Source organism: Nannobrachium achirus (genome assembly GCF_963921795.1).
Source record: "Nannobrachium achirus genome assembly, chromosome: 4".
In the NCBI taxonomy this organism is placed as follows: Eukaryota; Metazoa; Chordata; class Actinopteri; order Myctophiformes; family Myctophidae; genus Nannobrachium; species Nannobrachium achirus.
This window is the reverse complement of record NC_137813.1, coordinates 60,784,433-60,804,866: the sequence shown is the minus strand read 5'-3', so window position 1 is coordinate 60,804,866 and position 20,434 is coordinate 60,784,433. Positions and strand designations below refer to the sequence as shown.

The window sequence follows — 20,434 nt, the reverse complement described above, 5'->3', positions numbered from 1 at the left end:
GCTGGACTTAAACACCACATGAGAACCATGTAGAGACAACAGACACACAGCCCCTCTTGTCTAGGTGGCTTTATGTGCCATGTGTGTTTTCTCCACGATTAAAACAAGATATATCAAACTACAGTGTGTATTATTTAATGCAACAAAGAGCTGAACACTTAGCACACATGTGCCTTTTTGTCACACATATATCTGAGAAGAAAACTGCGATCTAGTTTTTAAGTGATAGGCTTAAAACGTCACCCTTCCACAGTCAGAGAACAGTGTTTCCTCCATATTTTTCCTTCTAAAACATGTTAAACTATATTAAATTTACAACAATACTCACAATCCTCTTAGAAGACATACCTGGTGACACAATACATTAAACCATAATCTTGTTTTGCTATCCATTTTGCTATAAATATAAGGTTTTCTGACCCCAGTAAACACACTTCAGTTTCTGCAGCATGATGGATTTGATCCAACTTTGATCTGACTATAATGATGAAAACTGCTGGAACAGTTTGGACAGATAACTTATTTGTTCTCAAGCTACAGTAAACTAAACATTTAAATATCCAATCAACTGTATCACACTTCTCAGGCAGTAGGCCTACTTCATGATTCAAGGTGTCATTATATATCACATTTTTATGAGTAATTCACCATTGTGATCAGTATAGAATCAAATAAAAAGTGATGCCATATTTACTACAGATAAGATGTTATTTCTGCCACCATGCACTTATAGGAGCATGTGACAGAACTGTTTAAATAGCTATCACAACTGTCACCTAACTGTAACTGAACAACAGAAGGCCTAATTTTATTCCGCAGAGTCGCAGACAGATGGTGGTAATTGCATTTAACAGAAACACATTTTGTCATCATTACAATAACACCCAGATATAAACAGAAGTTGAATAAAATTAATAAATAAATAAATATCACGCACATCAGGTGCCAGCCGCGCGCACACACACACACACACACATGTGCAGTAGTGGTGTTACACTTTATTCATGGTTATATTCACTGCTAGGGTAAAAGACCAACTCAAAATTATGATACAATACTGAAATGATTGGGCAATTAATCAAATGTCCTCTATCTCTCCCATTTCTCTTCTGTACATGACAATATGTGTTAAGATAAGATATGTTTTACAAACAAAGTCATTTGATTACAATTATTTGAATACATTCTGAACTTTGCCCATGCTGGAGGCCCCCTCAATCCCCAACCTTCACTTTGAGAAGCCACTGATAGACATGCTGATTAGATTTACTACAAAACACTTACTTAAAGAATGATTGATAGCCATGAATGGTTCAGAGCTTTGTACAGAAGTGGCTCAACCAGGACTATGAATATCTAGTGTCCCAGCAGGGAGCAGTGTCCTACTCTGTAATGATGCAAATCAGGAACAATGCCAGTTGGAAATGCACGCCCCACCCAGTTATACCATACCAGTTGCACCTGTAATAGGTGTGGAAGACATTTACATGGCACATTAACCACTTTCAACATGGGCTCTCTCTAATGGCCAGATTACATAGGCCTACATTGTGTCAAAATATGTGCAAAAATAGGTCACACTGTGTGTGATGTGTTGAGTTTGCAGATCTGGTATTTGATATACAAAGTATATCATATGTATGTATAAGTAGACACACACACACACACACACACACACACACACACACACACACACACACACACAGACCTGTGACAAGGAAAAACTTTGTCTGCACAACAAAAATGTTATCCTGTCTTTAACACTTTTTGAGTGGTGCACACTGCTGAACTTCTTACTCAGCTGAGTCAGGGGTGATATTGAGGTCAACGGGATTGCTGGAGCCTGGGGTCATATGGGTCAGCCTTTGTGATCTTGCACACACACACACACACACACACACACACACACACACACACACACACACACACACACACACACACACACACACACACACACACACACACACACACACACACACACACAGACCTGTGACTTATTTCACATAAGAAATTGATGCACTAGCCTGGGGCCAGCCTATATACTAATGCATCTAGTTAACTAACTGCAGTATCATTCCCTCCTTGTTTTAACATGTGTGGGAATGTCTAGCTGGCTAGGCTATTGATGCACAACATATTAATTCTTATATATTGCTTAATGCAATGAACTGCTCAAAAGCACCGCTCACTTCAAACAGTTTTTTGTTTTTTTTCCTCCTTGTCTTCTCTCTATTGCCAACCCTGTTCCTTCCTGGGATGTACACTAAAGCTTTCAACTGTATATGTATGTAGATATGGCAATATAGGACCAAGGCCATGAACTCTTTCCTCTATTGCACTCTTATGTCTTCTAGACTTCAGTTTCCAGTTGGACTGAAAGTCGGGATACTCTACAGTCCATTACACTACCACTGGCACAGACAAAGACGACACCCAGGCCCAGATCCGGAGAAATAGCAGTGAGACCGAAGTCTTGTAGTGCAGCCACAGTGTTGTTTTCACAAACAAAAGAGGTTTTTATTCAATCATTACTTCTGTAACTCTCATTAACTCACTACTGCCATTTCCATTTAACCCAGCCCTCCACAATATTTTCTGTTGTTCACGTGGCCCCATGGAAAAAATAATTGCCCACCCCTGTTTTAGAAGCTTCATTAGCCAGCCTCTATTCACCATTCTGCAGGCTCCAACCTTATCTCAACGTAGCATGCTGTGAATTATTATTATTATTCTTTTTTTAGATTTTAAAAGTAGATATGTAGTTTACATCAACAACACAATTGTCCTTTGTATATAGCGCTTTGGAATTATTATTAGTCTTGACTCTGGTCAGGTGACTATCACCAAGCTCACACAAACACTGCTTTTGTATTTCAGGGTTTATTTCCTGCCATCCCAGAATCTGGGGAGACTCAACCGTCCACCTTACCATCACCACCACCACCACCTCTTCTAACACAGACCAAACTTGTAACATCATCCACTGAAGGAATGGTATGAAAAACCTTTGTCTGTAAAAAACCCTTTGACACCTTTTGAGACTATTCCCAAACCCATTTCTTCCTTGGATGTACACTAAGGCTTCAGCTCTAACTGCATGTAGAAAATGTTATTGTATGACCGGGGGTCAGAGGAAGAAATAGAACACTTTGCAAAATGAATAGAGATATTGCAGTCATCTTGGGTCAAGACAACTAAGCCCACATCCAGTGTAAAAGCAGTGAGAGAAAAGTCCTATTAAAGCTAAAGTGTTGATTAAAGACAACACATTTTAAACATTGTTACTCAGTTAATGCCATTTACATTAAACCTATCTAATTTGTTATTGTTTACTATAGGAGCGTACACAGATGGAGCAGGAGACACGGACGGCTGGCATCCAACCAAGTGACACATCATCAACACACTCTGGACAAATGGAGAGACATGAAACAAAGGTTTGTAGAGTTTTGAATTGTTATGAAATAGCCTTGATTTCCCACCCCCCTTTTTTATTGAGTCTTACAACCTAACAGATAATTTAGAATCACACCTTATACTAAATCTTAAAATGTTTGTGCCCCTAGATTAGTATGAGACATGGCTCTTCATACCGAAGCAGAATAATTACTGGACCCAAAGAGAAAGTGATCGACAATATGATCAGAGGCCGTGATCCAGCACTCGCACGTGCCATTTTGACAGTTCCTGAAATAAAAGACAAGGTGGTTGATGAGCTACTGAAGAACGTCAAGAGGGAATGCAAGAAGTTGACAAGTGTGAAATTCAGATCCAAACTGAGGCAGACAACCCTAAAGGCATTAAAGGACTTCAAATGGGTCGACGTTGTTGCAGAATGGAAGACAAATGCTCCCATATTCAATCAGTTCTTGGAAAGTGCAAGTAATATCCCCAAGGACCCTCCAAAAACCCCACCCAAACCACGGGCAGTTGTATATGCACATAGCAAAAAATGCACTATGGCGATGGCTGGTGCTACATTACTCCGGGCACGTTGCCAGAAGATGACAGCTCACATGTACCGTAATGCAATGGTCATTCGCCATGGAGGTGCCAAAGAACGATGTTTTGAGCGATTAGTGAAACTAGGGGTGTGTGTGTCTCCTACAAGTGCCCTTAAAAAACTCAAACACATGGCAAAGTCATGGGACAGCAAGGTCATCAGGTGGAAGGAAGCCGTTTGCAAGTCATATGTTGAGTCTCACCCCCCAGCCGGATTAGCAGCTGATGCATTGGAGAAAGGAGCTGATGACCCCCCTTCCCCAGCAGCGGTTCTTGCTTGTGTGGACATGGGAGCGAGTAACCTTCCCTCTCCAGGAGCTGGTGACCCCCTGGACGGAGGATACAAGTGCCTTCCCCTAGTAGAGGCTGCTGATGTTGAACTTCAGGTACATTGTTTTTATAAGCTATAAAGAAGTTAAGACTGATGAATAACCTATTTTTTTTCATTTATTTTAAAGATTTGTTCTTCAGCTTTTATGCCTTTATTGGATAGGACAGTAGGCTGACAGGAAATGGGGGGAGATACAGAGAGTGAAATGCGGCAAAGGTCGTCCGGATCAGGAATTGAACCGGCGACGCCGTCATAGGCATCAATGCCTATGTTGCATTGCCTATGTGGTATGCGCCTGGACCAGAAGGCCATCGGGCGCCCCAATTATGCCATTATTTCAAGATACTGTACAAATGTTTACTGCAGGAACCCACGGAGTGTACCAGTGCCGAGCCATGGAGCTGACACAGAGTGGTCAGACTGTGAAGACGATGAAGAAGATTCGAATGAAGAGGTATGTTACTAATGTTTGAGTTATGTATAGAGGGTATGGGCGTGACATCATCAAACCCAGAAGTTGTGCGTGAATGCCTACTGAACAACATATTTTGTAGCCTTGAGAGCACCTATCTTGACAGCATTTAATCTATGTTAAACTCACGTAGCCACTCATTTTGCCACTTGATGTGGCATTCATTATGCATGTGCATACCCTCTATTGCAATTTGGTTATTATAATTTTTTAATGGACATTAATAAAATAAACATAAGCTTTGTAGAATGGGATCCCCCAGAGGTCTGCTTTATTGTTAGTCATATATGGACACATGTATTATTAAAAATAAATCCTCTAGTCCAGGGGTTCCCAAACTTTTTTGTCTCAGGGCACCCCATAAATATTTCTTTTTTAATCCGAGGCACCCCTACATTATAATTTTCACTCCCAGCACCTTATATTAATAGCATATCGTCGTTGTTGAGTGGAAACCTTGTATGTCCAAAACCGTTCGTTCTGTATTTATCATCCATAAAATGTACTAAACAAGTGAAAACAGCAGATCTACAAGCACACAACGCCTCGCGATGCGAGGCGTTGTGTGCTTGTAGATCGGCTGTTTTCACTAGTTTTGTGCGACAGTCTTGATGATGACAGTCAGATGATGAAGCAGGGCTTTGCTTTCCCAAAAGACGTACACATTTGAAACTTGGAGATACGAGGTTTCTGCCCGACAGTGACGATATCTTAGTGATTATGTTGCGAGGAAAACGTTGAGATAATAGCCATTTTGGTTAGAACTGATTGAAAATAACTGTGTACTTCAAGTTTAAAAAGATACTACCTTTGATACTAAATACCAAATATTCAGCTGCATATTCGCGCAACTGGACGCCCGTCGCGGCACCGCAGGGTGCCCCGTCACCCACTGCTCTAGTCTACACAATTGGTTCAGAAACAACAGTCAATTGACACTATTTGGGCAAAGTAGATCGACAATTTTATAAAAATGTTTGCCAGTATACAGTAGAGATCGAATGTTTAATCGGTGCACATATGTTTTTTAATAGGACCAGGAAGATGACAGCACATCTTCAATTGAACCAAGCCAGGATCAAGCTGTAAGACTATACTCTTCTTTCTGTATAGTAAAATATAGAAATGTCGTATTTTTTTATCACAGAAAAAACTATTGATGTCATTACTTTCTGAAATGATTGGACTTGGAGTCTCAGCTCACAATGTATTTTCTTTTCTTTATTTCTTCTTCTTTCTTTTTAGCTAACCTCAGTGGGTATGCCCATCCAAATCACAATTGACAATTTGGACCGCAGTGTCACCCCACACACTATGACAATGGCCAATCAGAGGAAAGACAATCACTGGATGATAATGGTGGCTAATGAAGAAAGAGTCAGTGGCGCCCATCTCGAAGAACACAGTCAAAGGTCTGTACGGGATGTTCCAATAACAGACATAGTGCCAAACCAGAAAGACCTACAACATCTGAGACAAGAGTTCAAGGAGTTGATTGGACGTGTGCTTGTGACTCATGTTTCAGAATTAAAGCAATTTGAGAAAAATGTTAAGGCGCACATCCCTCATGAATACTCCTCTACGATGGCCCAAAAGAATGTGATTATCCCTCTTGGACTGCTAAATACTGATGAGAAAATACAAAAAGATATGATACAGACCATGAGGCACTTAAGTGACAATTATGTCCCTTATGTCACTGAAGACGTGGATGGACAGTCGGTCATGAAGCCAGCTGTTCAAGTTATTGTATCAGGAGACCAACTGACAAAGCAAAATGCTGACGTAGCTCTACGTTCCGTGGTCAATAGCAACAGTAAACCTGTCAAACAAATCGGCATAGTCACTGGCATTGGCGACTTCCACTGCAGCATGAATACCAATGACCTCATATTCAAAGAGTATTACAATACAAGTTCACACTCTGACAAGGGCACACTATTCCAACTACGCAATCAAATCGACAGGAGAAATGTGTCATCATCAGCACTTGGTGACAAATACACAGCCAGCAACACATTCATCCAGGATGTCACAGACGCAAGCATCATTTCGGCTTCACTGAATTACTTTGCCATGGAGACTGTTCAAGGTAAAGCAACACAAAACACAGTACCTGCCATGTTCAGCACAGAAGAAGACAAGCAGAAATGGTTTGATACACAGCTGTATAACATTGTTGACACCTACATATTGAACACAACATTGGAGGTGGATGCCACTGCTACAGATGCTGATTGGGAAACACAATTTGCCACACTGGAGAAAGACAAAACTGTAATGTGCAAATTTAGAGACTGCATACAATCTCAAAGGCCATTCAAAAACAACAAAGAACTCAGGAAACACATACAGAACACCCACCCGGTCACAATAAGCTATCACGGACAACAGACAAGAGGATCAGCTGATCAGGCCAACATCACATCTGATGGCATTTTTAATTATCACAGTGGGTTTTTGAAACATGCCTTGCTTGAGCGAGATTTCCAAGACTCAATTAAGGAGGGTGATGGTCTCAGAACTTGCCGTCTGTGGAAATTGAAAATGCTACACTTTAAACTGGCAGGCCGAACAAAATACAGTTTAGAGGCACTAAAACTGCAGTACGATATTGCAGCAATGCAAAGCCCTAGTGTGGCACACAGGCTAATCTGGAACAGGACAGTCAATGTAAGCGGGATTGCAGGCAAGAACGTTGCATTAGACTTGAACTGTGAGCACTATGTGCGTTACACTAAGGAACTGATGGACAAACTGGGTGCAAATCTTCAGTTTGAGATAGCCCAGGAGATGAGCAGAACTGTCGGAGAAATGAAAAAAACTCATGGATTGCTTTGATGAAGACTGTGGTGTCCGTCCCAAATCAGGAAGGCACACAGAAGCTAATAAGGATGCTGACATCTTTGCCATGGTCGGAGTGTTGAAGGAGACTGATGTCTTTACCGTCAAACCAGGAAGATGTTACAGCTCCTTCAAAAATCCAAGTCCCAATCCTCTGGCCAAACTGCAGTCAGGCCACCTTGTAAAGTGGATCCTCGACTACAAGAGAAAATGCCATTTAAAACAGGTGGATCAGTCTGAGTAAACAGTCTCAGCTACAAGTTATTGCTCAAGGAAAAAACAAACATGGGCAACACTAACATGACTTTGACGGTCTGACCTCTAATGAGAGGGTTGCTGTGGCGTCTTGCTGTGGCTCCCTTTAATGCTTAAAAAAGGAGAAAGAATATTCTTGATTTATTTGCACTGAATTTGGTCACTTAGTTCAACCAACACAACCCAATAGTGCAGGGCCAAAAATGAGTACTATTGCTATCCTGATATGGTGGTGTGATACTTTTGTAGCATTGACTGGCACTTTTTGTTTGGCACTGTGAAGTTGTGCTTTGAGTATATATATGTATACATGTTTCTTTGTTGTTTCTTGGTCACTGTATGTATATATTCGTATTTTCTGCAATAGCTTTTCGACACGTTATTTTTATATTATTATTTTTTTGTGCCTTGCTCTTTGGACTGTACTATATACTGAATACTCTTTTTATTTGTATTACTTCTTTGTAACTTGTAACCTTAAACTGTTGTGCTACCTCTGGGCAACTGAATATCCCCTGTGGGATAATAAAGGTATCTATCTATCTAACATATACATGTCAGCCCCTGGGCTGTAGGGTTACTGTGATTAATATTTGGATTTGTAAATAAAACTGTACTGACAATAACACCTTGATTGTGTCATTTTGAAGATGTTATGGAGACATTATTAAAGGTTTATTCTTTTATTTTCAAGCAAACGGGTGCATCTACATATATTGAGGGGGTGCTGACATTTGTTATCCAAGCTTTTACCAGTAGAAATATAAATCATGGATTTAAAAGGTAGAGCAGAGGTCATGGCCAAGATGCAATATCAACTTAAAATCTATTAATTATTTTAATTAACAGTAATCATTGCTTTTTATCTACTCTTGCAAGGATGCATACTATTTTGGCCTTTCATACTATCACTAACTGTATATGTACTGTATATCGGAGGTTCTAAACATCTTTAGGCTAAGGTTACACATCAAAGTATTTTTTCCTACACAGCACCCTGTACTACATTGATACCAGCACATTTTGTATTAAGAAGATCTACCCCCTGAGATACATTGTCAAATGGAAAACCTGTGGCTGATATTCTATACTTGATGTTTAACAACTATAACCCCATTATCCATAATCTGGGGGGGGAATATAAGCAAAATCAAATTAAAATGATGTGTTGTAAACCAACAGTATAGTTAATTCTTTGATATTACCATAACACCTTACTACACTTAATATCTTTGTATACACACTTCTTCAGAATCATCAGCATGAATATATTGAGTATCAAAGTATGAATAAGTGAGGACAGATTGAATCTTTGACATCTTTTATTGATTTTGAGGCAAATGTACAGTTCTTGTGTTCAACCAACAAACATTTCTATAATTCCATTTCACTGAATGATGCTTCGAGAACATCTGGATCATAGTCTTCATCACTCTCGTCCTCTGTTACATCATCAAAGACATCCTTTAGAATTCTCATTATTGCGCATGCCTCTTGAACATTGCTAACTTGGATATTACAAAAGATGTCATCCATTGTGAAAAGTGCACTGCTTTTTTCTATAACATCCTTAATCAGGTTTCTGTTGTCATTAGGCTGTGTATTAGTGCAATACACTGACACACTTCCATAAAGGCCTTCGTGCATCATATACTGTGTCATGTCTCCTAACTTTTCCTCAAGAAGATTAATCTGCTCAGGAGTAACGGTTCTCTGCTTAATATCAGGCTCCTCCCCAGCATGTCTCTCTAATGCACTCATCTGTCCATCACGTGTCTCCTTGCAGTCAGTGCAGTCACACGAAGATGCACAGTTGCAACAGCATTTATGCAGGATAGGCAAAGGAGAGGACTTCTCTCCATCAAATAGCTTTAACAGTGTAACTCTCTTACATGTTGTTTCAGTGAGATACTGCCGCATTTGGTCTGATATACCTTGCAACTGACGTCCATAATACAGAATAAGAGAATGTGCGTCCGAACCATCTCGCCCAGCCCGACCATAGGCTTGCATATAGGATTCAATATCCCTGGGTGGTCCGTAATGTATGACATTGTTTACCCCTCGGAAATCTACACCCATCCCCAAAGCAGAGGTAGCTATTACGACTCTAAGAACAGATGAGGGGTCTTGCAAAGCATTTATAATGTCTTTTTTTACATCCTCTGCTGTCTCAGAATGATACATGTCTACTAGTCTATTACCAGAAACATCTTTGGCTCCATCTGGATAGCGGCCCTTCTTGCCTAGGTTCAGTTTAAACACATCTGCGTACAACAGGGAACAATCAGAAATACTCTTACAGTACATTACATATTTGTCTGTGTTTGGTCCCTTTGACTTCAGTTCTCGAAGTAGCCATGCAAATGTTTTTTCTGGATCAGAAGAGATCTTCTTAACTGCCAGCCTGATGTTCACCCTGTCAGGGCTTTTCACAATCTGCACATAGTGTTTCAGACCCAGGTTCTTCACCACCTTCTTTCGAATGGATTGTGATGCTGTTGCAGTAAGGGCCAGCAGTGGTACGGACTTCGGTAGCAATGATCGCAGTTCGCCAACCAGACCACACCACTTTCTGAAGGGCAGCTCCTTTGAAACATGGGTTTCACCCCTGTGAGAAAAAAATAAATAAAAGAGGAACATTGTCACAATCAGTCAATTCTGACATCAGTTTGAATATCACAAACACAATATTTCCACAACACATTTATGTAAATCAAAGAAGCATGGGATTAGTACATCTCTACTTCATCATCATAATAATCAAGTACTCTGCTGATAAATACAAATGCAATTGTTGTGAACACCCAAGCCATTAAATCTTGGAAAACAGCTGTGGCATTTTAGATTCTTCTTACAAAAATAGCAGCTATACCTTACTTTGTATTGCTGCTTTTTTTTTAATAATTATTGAAAGTGTGTGGGTGTCCTGGGAATGAAAAAAAGTGAGAGACATGGTCGCCTGCTAGGTTTAATGGTCACCTTTATGCATGTGCGTGTGGTGTAAAGTAAAGTTGGCTACTAAGTACTGTACTGTACTGTACTGTACTGTACTGTACTAAGTAACGCAGAGTGTTGTGGTATTTGACCTCGAGTATTTCCACTGTAGTTTGAGTAAAAGTAGCCTACTGTATACAGGACATTGTCCAGTTCTAGTTCTAGTATTTTTACTCTTACTTCACAACATCTCGGATCCAAATACTGTACTGTAGTATTAACATTAAAACATAGTTACAAGTAACTTTGCAGATGTACATTATATTAAAAAACATACATTAACCACGGCACTTTAGTCCTTTTAGGCGTGTTATGATGTAGCCTACAAGCTCACAACTCGTCGGAAGCGACGCCCCTGCCTGTCGCAACGCATTGTGAGCTTGTATATCTGCTATTTTAGTAACTGTCCGTTTTTCTAGATACACAGATTAAGGCTTTAATGCTTCTTACTCTAGTCAGCCTGGAAGGCAGTTTTAGGAAGGGTATGAAGCACAACGTTGCCATAGGTTAAGAATAATAATGAAAGAGCTAAATCATAACGTACCATAGGACAGCTGTGTGGACTTCATCCACAGCGATTCCAATCAAGCGCTCGCAAAACAAAGGGGATTGCAGGGATGTTCTCCAAAAAGCCTTCCCTACAAAGGTCTCTGGAGAACCATAGACGAAGGTGAATTCTCCATTACAGATTCTGGCGTCTGTGGTTTCGTCTTTACCAGCGTAGGCAGCAGAAAGTCCAATACCATTTAAACGGCTGACTTGCTCCTCCATTATCGACTGTAGCGGGCAAACAATCAACACCATTGCTTCTTTTGGCCATTTATCAGGGTATTTCGTAGATAGCAGACTGCAAACTGTAGGCCACGCTTGAAAAATCAAACTTTTCCCGAATCCTGTTGGTAAACAACCAAGAACGTCTTTCTTTGATAACAGCAAATCCAAACTTAATCGCTGTAAATCTTTCAAAAGTTCGACTCCATGTATTTCACAAGCCTGTGATATGGCCAAATTAACGTCTTCTTCGAATTTGTCCATTTTAAGAGTTTTAAAGCAGTTAATCCGTGTTAAAAGTGATAGAGTCCAGAGTTAATTCCTTGTGTGTTGCTTGCTGCTTCCACCCGGCGCTGTAAACAGAGACGGACACGGGGGGAGGAGGAGTGGAGGGGATGGGTAGGGGAGGGGTGAGGCGGTGAGCGGAGGCAGAGCCCTGCTCTGAGCGGAGGAGGGCGGGGATAGGTGAACCAATAGGATTCGGCGCTGGATCCAGGCGGGAGATTTGAATCCGCCCCCCTAAACCAAATCCTCCTCTCTAGAATGTGATAACGGCGCAAACGCAGAGCAGTATAATCAGAGAGTGGTGTCACCGCGGGGTCAGAAACAGCGCTGGTCACGTGGTTCATTGTCACTTTACACCTCATAGACTTCAATGCATTTTGTAAACTTCCGGTTCGCCGTTTGTCACTATACGCCAATAGATGTGTGCGTAGAAGACCTGGCCCCATGAAGTGAACGGGAGTGACGCAACTCTCCATTCTAGGGCTCTGCGCAAACGGCTGCCTTTCTGCAAGACGCCGTCATTCTATGATTGGTCAGTCGTCAGGAACCTCCTTCTTTGGGGAGGTACCATAAGTCACTTTCTACCGATTGGTGGGGAACACTTCACACTGGAGCTGCTGTACCACTTTCCAGCAAAGTGAAAATACATTGTGTCATATGAGACAAAAAAATAAACATGTCTACTTGAGTGACAAAATAACACTTGACACAAGGATGCTTTGTTGTATAAAGAATATGTATGCATATAGTAAAATCATGCTCTAATTCATTTTTCCTATTATATCAATGTGCTCAAAGATCTGCCATCATGGACCATGTAGCCTATTATGCATTATATAGAAAGTCAATTAATCCTACAAATAAATACACCAGTATAAACCGTTATGCCCAGTTATATTGAATTGTTGGCTGAGAAGGCATCTTGTCTCAATATTTAACACGTATGTAATTAATGTGTTAGATGAACTATCAGCTTTGATGCTGAATTAACTTACATTGCCTACAAATGCATTTATATGAAATGTACATGTTTAAGAAATGGAATGGGGAAAATATCTTTAAATTGAAACAGTTGGTGGCTCTTAAAAGAGCCTTTGTGGGGTTTGTCAAACGAATGAAGCAGGTTTATTTCTTGGCGGCTTTCTCGGTCTTCTTGGCCAGCAGAACAGCCTGGATGTTGGGGAGAACACCGCCCTGAGCGATGGTCACTCCACCCCGCAGCTTGTTGAGCTCCTCGTCGTTGCGGACGGCCAGCTGGAGGTGATGGGGGATGATACGGGTCTTCTTCTTGTCCCGTGCAGCGTTTCCAGCCAACGCCAGGTTCTCGGTCGTCTCAACTCGAGCACAGCCGCCAGAGACCGGGGCACCGGCCCGATTCGCTGGGCGTCGTAGCCTTTACGCTGCGCAGCAGGTTGTGGAAACGACTCATGACTCACGAGACTCAACTAAACCGAGATGCGAAGGTCTTTGACTTTACATTCCCTGCAACAGACAGTCCTAAGTCCTAGTAAATGTGTACGCACAACAAACAAAACGAATATGCCCATAATTATTTTACGCTAGTATAATATAGACCAGGGGTCCTCCATGTCCTGACCGCGGCCGTTCGCTCTACGGACCCCGAGCATAGTCAAATATGTCCACGTTTTCACTTCTCCATTGTTGATTCTCTTCACTGCATGCGCGGCAGAGAGAGAGAGTGTGTGTGTGTGTGTGTGTGTGTGTGTGTGTGTGTGTGTTTTGTGTGTGTGTGTCGCTTGCCGCCTTGATGGTGAGCGGTTTCCTGGCCGGGTGCTTTGACCAGAAATGAATAGGAACAATCTTTATATGAAACTGTAGGTGGCTCTTAAAAGAGCCTTTGTGTTTTTGTTTTTCTCCGGCGATACTTAATCAGGCGATGCGGTAGTACTCAGTCCGGAGGTCGACGCCTTCTGGAAAGCCGGGGTCTGGATATTGAGATACAAGGAGGACCAGACCATCCAACACACAGGTAGCAATAGCGTCGTCGATCTCGGTAGCGGTCGCATTTAATGCACCTATTTGGGCCGCGACGTCGTTGATATTCCTCCTGATCTGAGCCCATGACCAGTCGTTGCCATCATTGATCATTTCAAGAATGAAATTCCCCAGACCGACGTTCTCCCAAGCTTGTCTCACCGCCATTGTAGTTCGTCTCGTGCTGCCGATCCGAAGATGAATGCTAATTTTGAATAGTACCCATGGCTTCATGGAGCTAGATTTATACCTGATCTGAGGACGTAAGTGTGGACACCCAAAGAAGGGGCTGGAACCTTTGACACCGCATGAGAACCATGGAGTCTCAACCCACTGGGCTGTGTGCAGAATACGGAGACACTTGTGTTTTCTACACAACTAAAACGAAATAAAACACTTGCAAACAAAAGTTTCATAGTCAAATGACAAGTTGAGCAGAGAGCAGACTAGTTTCACATCGGAATAAAATCATTTTGAGCCCTAGGGGGTCCTGAGTTTTGTTTTGGGACCATTAAAACCTCAATACATGTAGCATTGTTGAGTAACTTTCATGTCATTTGTCTTTTAAAATACGTTTAACATATATTACCCTGAACAATATTCACTGCACAGCAAGTTAAATGTCTGACAATGTAATACAAGTAAAACAAGACATGTGTGTCAAAGTTTTTTGTTTAAAAGTAATCATTTTCCAATGTCTTAAAGCACAACTGGTGTGTGTGTGTGTGTGCGCGCGCTCTTTGTGTGTTATAAAATTGAAGCGTGGCATGATATGTATAACTCCTCCCTCTGAGAGTCACGTGAAGGCCAATCAAATGATTTCGATTTGCACACGACATTTGCATAGACCTCCTATATTAATAACGGTGCAACGCCACCTTCAGTCACTTCGTTTCTTCTCCTTCGACATGGAGCCACACCAGCTAATACGAAATCAGCGCCCAAGGAAGGCTGCAAGAAAGCCGTCTCCAAGACCGCCGCAAAGGGCGGCAAGAAGCGCTGAAAGTCCAGGAAGGAGAGCTACGCCATCTACGTGTACAAGGTGCTGAAGCAGGTCCACCCTGACGCCGGTATCTCTTCCAAGGCCATGGGCATCATGAACTCCTTTGTCAACGACATCTTTGAGCGCATCGCCGGTGAAGCGTCTCGTTTGGCTCACTACAACAAGCGCTCCACCATCTCATCCAGGGAGATTCAGACCGCCGTCTGCCTGCTGCTCCCCGGTGAGCTGGCCAAGCACGCCGTGTCTGAGGGCACCAAGGCTGTCACCAAGTAGTCTACACCAGCTCCAAGTAAACTGTTCTGTCTGCTCTAAACAAAACGGTCCTTTTAAGGACCACATATCTTTTCAACAAAGCGTTTGTTCCTATAATGGTATGCTGAAAGGAAATTAATAGGCTATTGAACCCCCACGGTACTAGCTGGTGGTCAATACTTAATACTACTTCATTGACAGACCTGGCCAATAACAACCGGCTCATAGCTGCTTGTGCCTCCGCGTCAAGATTAGTTATTGACGTATCATTCATGTAGGCAGACTATTTTGTGATTATACATATAATCACCCAGAGTTATAATATATGATTGAATATCAGTTATGTGACGGCGTCAGAAGCAGCAAGGACATGTTTTAATTTATGACTAAGATCAGTGTTGTCAGAGATAATCAAACCACATGAATAAATAAAATAAAGAGAAAGGCTGCCTGCTACAAATTAAGTAATTATACAATACAGATTAGTTATAGTAGGCAGCCTGTGTGTGTGTGTGCGTGTGTGCGTGTGTGTGTGTGTGTGTGTGTGTGTGTGTGTGTGTGTGTGTGTGTGGCTTCATATGTGTGACACACACACACACACACGTTAAACAAACATTATAGCCTCATTGTATGTCTTACGTTTGATTATATTACAACTTCATAACATATACTATACATTGTCACACATTGCTTTAAGCATCACAGATGCCAGATTAAATGTGTCCCTTCTTCTAGGCCAGTTCATTTGTAGCCTGTGTCCTTTATTTCCCCGACCATATAGTCAATGTGCCATGATTGTCAACATCATTTTTAATGACACCCCAACAAACATTCTGACATGTTATAACAATCATAGACTCAGTGCAATAATCTCCCCTCCCCAACTCCCTCCCCAGTCAGAGTTCAGAGTTTTAATGAAAGTAGATATGTGCAGGATGTAATATGTTGTAAATTAGGTGACTTCATTTCAAGTTTAAAAAATGTTTGATTTTAAAATAAAAAGCCTCTCACACTTCAGCCAGTGTGCCAGTGATTACTCTCCCCTGTGCCAATGTTGGTGCTTATAATGTTGCCTACCCCTGTTCTAACATATACAATTTTGACAGCCTAGGGCAGGGGTGGTCAACTTTGATGATGGAGAGGGCCACTATGGACGGTTTCTGGTCCACGTTACACTGATAAGAACTAGATGCGTGCGCAGGGTCGGTACCAAAATTAGCCAATGAAACCAGCGCTCCACAAAACAACAGGTTTGGGGATTGGTAGGAATTGATTACATGATACAGTCACCTGTGCATTTAGTCTCAATGTGACTTCTGCCATGATTCTCTTCTGGTTGGAGTTTCAAACGCACTGAAAAGAAGTCTGAGTGAGACTGATAGTGATAGTGATGTGTCGTTCATGAGTGATTCGTTCATAAGATTCGAATCATTAGCATGACTCGTGAACGATTCGTTCAAATCCCTGAAATGGGTCGTTCACACTTTCGTTCACACCCCCGCCCCTCCCCCTAAAAGCTCCGGCCGGCAGACAGGACGCGAGGGCGGGCTGTACTCGCGACGTAATAAAAACGCTGCCGCGATTGTGTTTTTCACGGGACGATCGCACTATGTGATGGGCAATCTCGTTCATTTCAGTGATCGGATCATTTCGTTCACGTTCATGGTAATGATCCGTTCAAAAGATTCGTTCAAATGATTCGTTCATAGTGCGATCGTCCCGTGAAAAACACAATCGCGGCAGCGTTTTTATTACGTCGCGAGTACAGCCCGCCCTCGCGTCCTGTCTGCCGGCCGGAGCTTTTAGGGGGAGGGGCGGGGGTGTGAACGAAAGTGTGAACGACCCATTTCAGGGATTTGAACGAATCGTTCACGAGTCATGCTAATGATTCGAATCTTATGAACGAATCACTCATGAACGACACATCGACACTATCAGCCTCACTCAGACTTCTTTTCAGTGCGTTTGAAACTCCAACCAGAAGAGAATCATGGCAGAAGTCGCCCCAGCTCCAGCCGCCGCCCCGGCCAAAGCAGCCAAGAAGAAGGCAGCACCCAGACCCAAGAAGACCGGCCCCAGCGTCGCTGAGCTTGTCGTCAAGGCCGTGTCCGCCTCCAAGGAGCGGAGCGGTGTGTCTCTGGCTGCGGTCAAGAAGGCTCTGGCCGCCGGCGGCAACGATGTGGAGAAGAACAAGGCTCGCGTCAAGATCGCTATCAAGAGCCTGGTCGCTAAAGGCACTCTGGTTCAGCTCAAAGGCACCGGCGCGTCTGGCTCTTTCAAGATGAACAAGAAGGCAGAAGCAGTGAAGGCAAAGAAGCCTGCTGCTAAGAAAGCCGTCAAAGCAAAGAAGCCTGCTGCTGCCAAGAAGCCTGCAGCGGCTATGAAGCCCAAGAAGGTGGCAGCAAAGAAGCCAGCAGCCGCCAATCACCGAAGAAAGCCAAGAAGCCCGCTGCCAAGAAAGTAGCAGCTAAAAGCCCGAAGAAGGCTACCAAGAGTCCCAAGAAAGTTTCAAAGAAGCCCGCAGCAGCCAAGAAATCTCCTGCCAAGAAGGTTGCCAAACCCAAGGCGGTAAAGAAGGCAGCACCCAAAAAGAAGTAAAATGTCAGTTCCATGTACATGTACATTTACACCCACAAAGGCTCTTTTAAGAGCCAACCACATTATTTTATAAGAGTATCCTCACGTTTAATCAAAACTCACGTTTTGATTAAAATACTTAAACATTTCCGTAGCTAGCCTGGATTATAATCCAACCGCTTTGATCCAACCACTTCCAGTCCCTTCTTTTTCCTCACATGCTTTAACTATAAAAAACGTATTTATTGCCCTGGTGTTGTGGGTCAACCAACTTCAAAATGACATGAATAGTACCATTACACATCTCCTCATAATAGGCATTTGATATACATTATATACATCATATACGATATAGATAAGAGGAGTTGACTATCAATATAAATAGGGTTTCTGACCAAAAGCGAACAAGGGGGAGGTGCGTGTGTGCTCTGCCTGTCCTCCCTTACGTCCTCAGAAAGCACAAAAAGATTTGAGCTTGAGTTAGGAGACAGGATATCAGCAACACAGTAAACAGTAACAATATCATTCCCACCATGTTTTACATAGATAGATAGCAGATTGTATGAATCAACAGATCTACTTGACTATTGAAATTGTTTGATGGAATTAGCAAATAGGGTATTGGGTATTCTTTGTTGTAGACGCCAGCACCCCACAGTCGGCTGACAGTGGGCAGCAGAGCCATCCGCAGCTGGAACCCAGCGCTACAACACCAACTCCGACTGAGGAGCGCAGTGGAGCTGGGATGACAGCGGGGACGGGGAGGAAGGAGCCTGACCCTGGCAACTACAGGCCAATCGCAATCCTGAGTTCCCTCTCCAAACTGGTGCCTGGGAGAGGTCGTACTCAACTGGAACCCGGCGCTACAACACCAACTCCGAGTGGGGAGCGCGGTGAAGCTGGGACGACAGCTGAGAAGAAGGTGAACCAGCAGCTGGTGCCAGGCAGAGGGAGAGGCCGTGGGAGAAGTTCTTTCTCAGCCGCCAACATGAGAGCAGCCGCAGCGAGCTCTGGAGGGGCGATCGTTCAGATGGTGAGACAGCAGCAGCAGTCGCCGTCACCCTCTTGCCCAGAGGCAGCCGCTGCAGAGGAGACGGAGGAGGCTGTCAGACAGCTGGAGAAAGCTGTCAAAAACATCCTGCCTCCCTGGTCAAACTCTTCTGGCGTCGAGGAGGAGAAGGGAGCTGAGGATGATAAGCAACGTGATGAGGAGCAGGGCGAGGAGTCTGATTACGACTCAGCAAGCGAGGAGCCAAGTGAACGGAGCGACAACAGCTCAAGCAGCAGCTTTGTTTCGGGCGGAGGAGAGGGGCTTCTCCCCGCTGCTGCTGAGGACAATCGAGGAGATGGAGCTCACGTGAGTGTTAACAAAAAGAGACAGACGTCGCCTTTGGCGAATGAAGAAAAGAAATATAGACACAAATGAAAGCTTGATTAACACTCACACCTTGTCATCATGGCTACACTCTCAATCGCTACTTGCAACTTGAGAGGAATTAAGTCTTTGGAGAACAGAAAGGCTAAGATGAGCATCCTCCACGACACAAGGTATTATGTTATATGTGCACAAGAGCTGCGTCTGACAACACAACATGATGTCTCTGATATAACTGACATGTGGGAAAAAGGCACGTCTGTTGTCTCTATAGGTTTTGATAAAGCTGACGGGTTAGGCATATTTTTTAATAGTAAAGCTGAAATTATTAAGAAAAGAGAAATAGTCCCAGGCAGAATTTTATTAATTGATTGTTTTTATTTAAACTTAAAACTGAGAATTATAAACGTGTACACACCACCAGATTCAGCAGCAAAAGTAAGAATATTTAAAAAACTATATGAGTTATTAACTGTTAGTTACCATACTATTCTTTGTGGAGATTTTAACGCCTATACTGGGGACAATGATAGAATTTCTACTGTGCATGTAAATCCCCGTGGTCGTAATAGGGAGGGTATTGAATTGAAGAAAATGAGTGAATTTTGTGGAGTCAAAGATGTATTTAGAATGCTGCATCCAACTGCCCTGCTAGAAAAACCAGCACAAGACCAGCAGTAAGACCAGCACCAGCACAAACCAGCGCATGTTGTGTTTTGGTGCTGGTCTGTGCTGGTCCCACCATCTAAACCAGCATGAACCAGCACAAACCAGCGCTTACTGCTGGTCTGTGCTGGTGTGGTCAGGGACCCCCCTGAGAAGTGGACCAGGTCTTTGCTGGTTTAATTTGCTCTTTGTTCTGGTGCTTGAATCCTGTTCTGTATTTGACCATATTAGATTGTGACATTATTTTTGACATTGTGGGTGTGAGTGGGATTCGAACTTACTACCTCTGGCACTTCAGTCCTGCACTTATCCTCGGCGCCACTGGAACCTGTTAGTTAAATGGGTGTTTGTCCCTATTTGTATATGACCAGCTTAGACCAGCACAGACCAGCACAGACCAGCAGTAAAACACAACATGTGCTGGTTTGTGCTGGTGCTGGTCTGTGCTGGTCTATGCTGGTTCATGCTGGTCTGTGCTGGACCAGCACCAGCACCAGCACCAGCACAGACCAGCAGTAAAACACAACATGTGCTGGTTTGTGCTGGTGCTGGTCTGTGCTGGTCTATGCTGGTTCATGCTGGTCTGTGCTGGTGCTGGTCTATGCTGGA

At 42.9% G+C, this 20,434-nt stretch overlaps 1 protein-coding gene across 1 annotated transcript in view; it reads left to right on the top strand.

Annotated features, from left to right (window-relative positions):
* The window catches only part of LOC308283910 (histone H1-like), a gene marked incomplete at both ends in the record, with an annotated part of 154,783 nt that extends 136,978 nt beyond the window's left edge, over window positions 1-17,805 (top strand). Inside the window, one exon of the mRNA XM_080724425.1 lies at window positions 17,671-17,805. Coding sequence (XP_080580551.1) covers window positions 17,671-17,805 — 135 coding nt within the window. The remainder of the gene's footprint in view (window positions 1-17,670) is intronic.
* Window positions 17,806-20,434: the final 2,629 nt, after the last annotated feature.